General features: G+C 41.8%; 1 protein-coding gene across 4 annotated transcripts; it reads left to right on the forward strand.

The window, feature by feature from the left end:
- Window positions 1-2,744: 2,744 nt before the first annotated feature.
- On the forward strand, window positions 2,745-5,971 carry LOC100278449 (uncharacterized). 4 transcript variants are annotated; one of them, XR_004855383.1, is made up of 6 exons: window positions 2,745-2,943; window positions 3,043-3,711; window positions 3,786-3,949; window positions 4,231-4,631; window positions 4,718-4,835; window positions 5,304-5,971. XR_004855383.1 is itself a non-coding variant. In XM_008663430.2 (5 exons), exons 4-5 carry the CDS (start codon window positions 4,736-4,738, stop codon window positions 5,822-5,824), a joined length of 621 nt encoding a protein of 206 aa, XP_008661652.1. In that variant the 5' UTR covers window positions 3,721-3,949; window positions 4,231-4,285; window positions 4,542-4,631; window positions 4,718-4,735; the 3' UTR covers window positions 5,825-5,971. The 4 variants fall into 4 exon arrangements, 2 of the variants coding, with proteins under 2 accessions (XP_008661652.1, XP_008661647.1); XR_004855384.1 differs by having other exon boundaries at window positions 3,822-3,949; XM_008663430.2 differs by lacking the exons at window positions 2,745-2,943; window positions 3,043-3,711 and having other exon boundaries at window positions 3,721-3,949; window positions 4,231-4,285; window positions 4,542-4,631.
- Window positions 5,972-7,979: the final 2,008 nt, after the last annotated feature.

The raw sequence follows: 7,979 nt of genomic DNA on the forward strand, positions 1-7,979 counted from the left end.
ACCCACATTATCCTGCATGTATTTCCTTCATCAATTCTTGACCTTCGGCTCTGGACAAGCACTTGAGTAATGGAGAGCAGACTCCATATTTATATAACTCCCCTTCTATGATTACATATGGTCTTGTTCTTGCTTCCATTCTTTTATTGTAAACTTCGTCATCCGAAAGACAATTTCCTTGGAGGAAAGATATAATTTCAGTCCTCCAATCTTCACTATGTACAGGTGATATTGTAAGTATTGCTCTCTCCATAAGTTCGACTGAAGGTGCTTTTATTATTTCAAAGAATACTTCCAAAGGCAAAGGGAGCCCTTGTGCCGCTGACTTAGCTAGCAAATCCGCATGCTCATTTTCTCCCCTTGGGATATTTTTTACAGAAAATCCTTCAAAAGAAGCTTCCAATCTTCGGACTGCATCCAAATATTTTTCAAGCTTCGGATCCCTTGCCTTGCTGCTTTTGTCCACGTGGCCAGAAATAACTTGGGAATCAGTTTTGAGGATTGCCCTTCTTATTCCCATTGCCTTAGCTTCCGAAGCCCTAAAAGAAGAGCTTTGTACTCGACAATGTTATTTGTGCAACTAAAGTCCAACTTTACTGCATAACATGTCCTAACTTTAGAGGGCGCTACTAGAACAGCAGCTGCTCCTGCGCCGAAGGTTCCCCAAGAGACTTCACAGAATACCATCCAAGCTTCGACATCTTTTGTTGCTTCTTCCCCCTGAGCCCCTGGCGTCCAATCAGCAATGAAATATGCTAACGCCTGAGATGGAATTGAGGATCTGTGTACATAATCAATGGTGAATTCATTAAGCTCCGTAGCCCATTTTCCAATCATTCTTGTAGCTTCTCTGTTTCTCATTATATTCTTCAGAGGTTGTGATGAAGGCACTATTATATGATATGCTTGAAAGTAATGCCGAAGCTTCCTGGAGGCCATCAACACAGCATACAATACCTTCTCCAATTCTGTGTAATTTTTCGTTGATAAACTGAGTACTTCGGAGACGAAGTATACCGGTGCTTGCCTTTTTACTTGGCCATCTTGCTTCCCCTGTACAAGTGCCGCGATGACTGTAGAATGGGAGGCAGCCACATACAGGAGTAACGGAGTTCCTGATGAAGGTGGAGTTAGAGTTGTCAAATCTATCAGATAATGTTTTAACTCTTCGAAGGCTTTCTGTTGAGCCGGACCCCACTGAAAGACTTCGGCTGACTTCAGTATTTCAAAGAATGGTAAGTTTCTCTCTACTGATCTTGATATAAATCTATTCAATGATGCCAGCCTTCCTGCCAACCGTTGAGCCCCTTTATTTGAATTTGGCGGTTCCATCCCACTACTAGAAATATGCTTATTTAAGACATACATCTTAAGACAAATATCAGTGCATTTTATAGAAGCATCTTTTATCATATGGTGCTGAGTAAGGTAAGACGGTTTGTTGGACATCCGTCTTTAATGAAGAAGGTTTTTGAGACAGATATATGGTTGGAAATGTCTTATATTGATTTAATATAGTTTGATTTTGAAAACCGTCTCAAATAAATATACCTTTTGAGGCATTAAGTTTACAAGAAGTGTCTTTTATTTTGGTTAGTATATTAGACACTTCTGTATATGAAACCATCTCAAATAAAGATATTATTAGAGTCATCTAGACTATACAAAATTGTCTTAGATGTTAGTGAGTATACTAGAAACTTGTAAACATAAAACCGTCTTGTATGATATTTCTGATAAGACATATTGTGAAAAAACGTAGTCAATAGTAAATTCTGATTAGATTGAACTAAACATTTTTTGGAATTTAAAATGAACTAGTTAGCTGACTGTATGTTCGTACGGTTTCTATATATCATATAGGTAAAAAATCTTGCTTAAATAAGAAACTTCTTCAAATAAAATTATACATTTGAAATATGATTATTTTTATTTTCTCATTAACATTATATTTATAGTTATAATATCGTCTCTTTGTACGGTATAAGCAACCTGATAAGAGGTGGTTAATGCCACAGATATTTCTCTTTATATCCGTATTGCACATATATATAATACGTTTTATTAATATAGCGGTGGTTAATGCCATCTCCTACGTTCGACGCCCATCGCCGAGGCTGAGAGGCAAGATCCGTCGTCTTCAGTGCTCTCAGCGCGACGCCCCAAACTCCCAGGCTATGCTTTTGTTCATGTTTTATTGTCATTATTTCATGATTCATGACATGGCAGGCTCCAGGCTATGTTTTAGACATTTAATCAGTATATTCAGCTCAAACAAAACGAGATCTAAACCAGAGGGTTAAGTCTCACATCATACTATATTTAAAGCATCAGTTTCAACGGTCGACCCACGTCATTTTTTTACAAATAATCCCTCACCGCTATTTCAAATTAATCCGTTGCACGCCTATAGATGGTTGTTCACCAAAGAGTTGGGCTGATCTTACAGCTCATCTCCAAGCGGGGAATTTGCTATTTTATCACTCTCAGTTGTGGACTTCTCTATTTTACCACCAGACCCACAAATCATAGACACAAATGGTCCTACAAATCATAGACAGAGTGTCACATAATAGCAGTGAGCCCACGTTAGAAGGGCTAAAATAGCAATTTTTTCTCTCCAAGCCCACACCTCCTGGCACGGCGAAACTCTCGAGGGGGCATGCTTCCAATTTTCTGCAAGTCGAGACCGCCATCGAAGCACCAGCGCCAATGAAGACTTGAAGAGGGCTAAAACGAAAAAGATGCCAGGATGACAAAAATTTCCCACTCCACTCGAATTAAAACCCTAGCGGCAAAACCTTCGCTCTGCGCCGCCGTCGCCTGCTCCCGTCCCGCCACCACATCCACCCAGGAACTCGCCGTCGGGGAGGCTGCTCGAGGAGCCGCGCTGTCTCTCCCGTGCCGCGACCTTCGCCCTCGCCGCCGCCATGATCTGCGCGAGTAATGCCCCTCTCCCTCCCTCGCATGTCTGTCTACTAACCCTAGCTTCTCTGATCCGTCGTTTCGTGAGCTAACTCGTCCCGTGTCGCTTCCCTGTAGTCTCCAGCGAGGTGCCGGACGAGCCGGTGGTGTCGAAGAAGTCGGGGCTTCTCTTCGAGCGGCGGCTCATCGAGCGCTACATTGAGGTCCGTAGCTTGGCCTCAGATCTTGCGCTGCAATTTTTTTGATCCAGATGAGATATTCAGGTCCTTTTATGGCACCCATGATAATATGTTCCATCCCCAGTATACCTATAGGGCTAGGGGAACAGGCAGGCAACAGCAACAGAGAAGGGAGCATTCAGTGGAGGGTGGTTCCAGCATAAATCTAACAGTGTTTATTCACCTTGTAGTAGTACTGTTTATTGTTTCGCTTGCATTTATTCCAGCGCGTCAAGCTGAGTATTCCCTGCAATAGACAAATTACTTCCCCATTTCAAAGGTCACTCAAAAACAAGAAGTGGAGTACTTCGTCAGCAAACAAGATTTTGATCAGCAGTTTCCACAGGGTAGTCAGTCTAGAGAGAATCTTGAACGACATGTTCTGATGGACTATAAGAGTATGCTTGGAAGATATTTCCATGTGGAACTCCAACGTCGTCAATGGGCCAAGGACTACCCTACACCTCGCTGTGACAAGCTAAGGGAGCTGTCTGTGGCGCAGAATGTGCATATGCCATCAGTTTGATCTCCTGTTTTCATCATGGAAGAATATCTCTCATATTTGCAGGTATTATTCAGTTTTTCCTGAACATGATTAAGAAAAACTCAAACCTAAATAACAGCCAAGCCTTAACCAAACAGGTTATGAAAACTCCTGAAATTCGCTTCACCCTATAGGACAGCACCGTAACCTGGGACTGTGACAACCTTCTGCACTATTGACCACTGCAACTACCGCTGCTAGGAGGGCCAAACCACCTCAAGTGCCACAGGCTGATGCCCTTCCACTTCTTTTTGGGTTGCTAGTGAGGTTTTCTTGCTATTTTGTTCTGATTTGTAAATCCAAGCAAGAAATATTTTCAAGTTTCTTCTTAGCCTAAATATAGCCAGGACTTGTACAAAAGGTGACTATCGGTTGTTTTTAGTATAATGTTTCAATTCTTATGGCTAGAGTAGTACAGAGAGGGTGATAGAGTGCAGCGCAGGTCATTTATATTGATCATTTTACACTAAACATAAGTTTGGTCTCCATGTGAACGTGTCTTACACAGATATTGTTTTCTTGCGTCTTTGTTGGATGATTCAGGTGAAACGTAGGAATCGTTTGGAGCAAAACAAACAGAGTATGGTGTCTAGCTTTGGTACCTACAATCTTCTGTACTTCCCCATTTGTCTGATGCTTCAGGGAGAAGATCCTAGCTTTATAAACTTGTAGATGCATGTTATGCGGCCATGCCATATGATCTGCGGATTAATAGCTCGCAATGATATACTACTGTTCAATTAGCCATAGGTTGTTTCGCTACAAGTATTTTGTAACAAGTCTTTCCTTGGATACTCATCAACATGTATATCTCTGGTTAACTTCAATCTGTACTTGAAATTGTGGTCCTATAGAACTCAGTGGAAATGGAGTTCTTCACAGAGTACAGAGAGGCAAGCCAGAACTAGACGGAGTAGTTGATGCAGCTGTAAACACCCTATAAGGTATCCTTGCCAAATTTAAGTTCCGTTCTGGTTGAAGCTTCTTTACTTCCTTGTCATGAAAGAGATCATTTCCACCCTTGCTACAGATTGTCAACTCGGTTGTGATGAATCTTGTTGTTGTTGAAGATGGTTGCCACATCCAAGGTTCTGTTGTATGTAATAATGTTCAGATGCAAGAACGAGCGGTTATTGAGAGATTGCTAGGTATCCTCTCCTATACTCCCTGTAGCAATAAAATGCATGCACAATAATTGGCCAGCAGTATCTTCCATTGTATCATAGTCTTACCAGGTTTATTTAATAGAAAAATAACCATATAGTGATCAAAACTCTGTTTATTGGACTGACAAGGTCTAGAGTGATTTAGTCTTGATTAGGAGTGGAGCCAAAAAGTGCTGTTTTTGGGAGCAGCCAAAAAGTGTTTTTGGGAGGTTTTTTTGCCTTCTTTTCTCCAACAGTTTCGGTTCATCTGTCAAGTTTTTGTAGTGACCTGCGAAACCGGGTGAAGGGTCTGACATCTGATGCAGATAAATATTGAATACCTTTATGAATTGTAGTTTGTTTTTCTACTATTGCCTGTATCACTTATTGCAATAAACAAAGAATGAACAGGTTCCATTTCTGGACAAAAAGTATTGGTCGACGTATTTTAAGATTACAATGTATTTTCAGATGTGGTATTTGAAGAAGGGAAACCTTGGGACTGGGACAGTTCAAAGTGCAGCACAGATCAACAGGAGAATGACACTTTTATTGTTCACTATGATCTAACTGACCAAAACATGGCAATAGCTGGGGATGATAGTAACCCAACACTGTCAGATCAAAGTACAGGAGGAGAAAATTCAGTTGGCCAAAGCAGTGGAACAGGACAAGCTAATGAACCTGCTTCTCCATACACTCCAATATCAAGTATGATGCAAAATGAAGGGATGGGAACTCCATCTGTTCAACAATCAGAGAGCTCAGGGTCAGGACCATACAGGTTCAGAACATTGACTGATTTGTTTGATGCAACTGAACAAGTGCATGACTTTGAGTATAGCGGAGTGTGCATGCTGGCAGCTGATGAACCTGCATGTGTGGAACAGGCTCTTTCACAGGACTGCTGGAAAAGAGCTATGGAGGTTGAACTGAAGTCAGTTCAAGAAAATCAGACCTGGGAGATTGCTGATCTGCCAAGGGATCACTAAGGCTATATGACTCAAATGGGTTTTCAAAGTAAAGAGGGATCCAACATTAGTGCGAACAATTGTATTTTAGTTTAGATTTAGAGTACACTTATGTATGAGTTGTTTGACAATGCTTATTTATGAGTCATTAAAAGGTACTTATTTATATTATATTAATTATAATGTTGTTCAATATATGTTTATGTATATTTCTCTTTCAAATTATTATAACGTGATATCTGAAAAAATGATTATAAATTGAAGAATGTACTGCCGTGTAAGTCATTTCGTTTAAATCTTAATAAGACGGTCATCAAAATGTCTAATATCAGTCTCCTAAATAAGACGGTTTCTAAAACGTCCAGTATTAGTCACCTAAATAAGATGGTTTTCCTATTGTAATCGTCTATTATTGTAGGATATTCGAGACAGTTTGATAAATACTTTATGACTTATAATGTTTGTATTCTCTGCGGTTCTTTAAAAGAAGTGTCTTAAACAAATACATAATTTAAGACGGTTTATCAGACAAAATGACTTAAACAAATACCTTTTATAGACGGTTATAAATTAAAAATTGTCTTATATAATATCTTTTAAGACGGTTTATAACCATCTTAAATGTGGGACATCTTTTACGACTCCATCAAATTTGGACACTTCATAAGCGTCTTAAGAACTGAAAATTAACTGTCTCATATAACATGTTTTGTAGTAGTGTCCGAAGGATAGCTTTGATCTTGCTTGGATTAGCTTCGATACCCTTTGTTGATACCAGACAGCCAAGAAACTTGCCCTTCTTCACTCCGAAAACACACTTTTCTAGATTCAACTTGAGACCAGCTTGCCTGAAATTGGCAAACGTCTCTTGCAAATCGGCAATATGATTTTCTTGTTTTGTGCTTTTTACTATGATGTCATCAACATAAGTTAGCACATTCCTGCCTATTTGAGAGTGAAGAACATTGGCAGTCGTTCTGTTGAAGCTTCCTCCAGCATTTTTGAGCCCCTCGGGCATCCGAAGGTAGCAATATGTACCACTAGGAGTTATTGAGAGCACCTAGAGGGGGGTGAATAGGTGATCCTGTAAAATTCAATAACTAATATCCACAAATCTTGGTTATATAAATGTTAGTGTGACTAAGTAGTTGTGAAGCGAGTTCTTGTGGCCAAGACAATCACAAAGAGATCAACACAAAAGACACACGATTTTATCCCGTGGTTCGGCCAAGTAACACTTGCCTACTTCCACGTTGTGGCGTCCCAATGGATGAGGGTTGCACTCAACCCCTTTCAAGTGATCCAATGATCAACTTGAATACCATGGCTTTTCTTTGCTTATCTCTTTTTCCCATTTGTGAGGAATCTCCACAAGTTGAAGTCTCTCGCCCTTACAACAAAGATCACAATGAAAGCACAGAGTAAGGTTGGGAAGAACAACACACACTAGAATTAAATCCACACCGCAAACACACACACAAGTGAGAAGATGAGCACACAAAGCACGTGCGGGGAGTTTACAACTCGAAAAGTGCTCCAATCTCAAGAACGATGAACGATTGCGTGAAAGTGAGGACTAGAAGTCTTGGAATGCTTAGAGTGTGCTTGGGTTGACTCCTCCATGCGTCTAGGGGTCCCTTTAATAGCCCCAAGGCAGCTAGGAGCCGTTGGAGACAATCTTGGTAGGCTAATCTTGCCTTCTGTCGGGTGGCGCACCGGACAGTCCGGTGCACCACCGTACAGTCACTGTAGACGGTCCGGTGCGGATCTCCTTCCTTTTCTGGCGCAGACAACCGTTGCACCCTGGCGTCGGTTGGCGCACCGGACACTGTTCGGTGCACACCGGACAGTCCGGTGCCCCCTTCTGACCGTTGGTGCGGGCCACGTGTCGCCCGCTGATTTCGCTACCGACCGTTGCGCAGTCGATCGCTGGCTCACCGGACAGTCCGGTGCACCACCGGACAGTCCGGTGAATTTTAGCCGTACGCCGTTGAACTTTTCTCGAGAGCGACGACTTCGCCGTGGATGACTCACCAGACAGTCTGGTGCACCACCGGACAATCCATTGAATTATAGTCGTACGCCGCCGTCGAGTCCCAAGAGCGGCCGATTCACCTTGGACTCGTCTGGCGCACCGGACACGGTCCGGTGCACCACCGGACAGTCCGGTGCACCC

This window comes from Zea mays, chromosome 1, assembly GCF_902167145.1.
Source record: "Zea mays cultivar B73 chromosome 1, Zm-B73-REFERENCE-NAM-5.0, whole genome shotgun sequence".
Taxonomy (NCBI): domain Eukaryota; kingdom Viridiplantae; phylum Streptophyta; class Magnoliopsida; order Poales; family Poaceae; genus Zea; species Zea mays.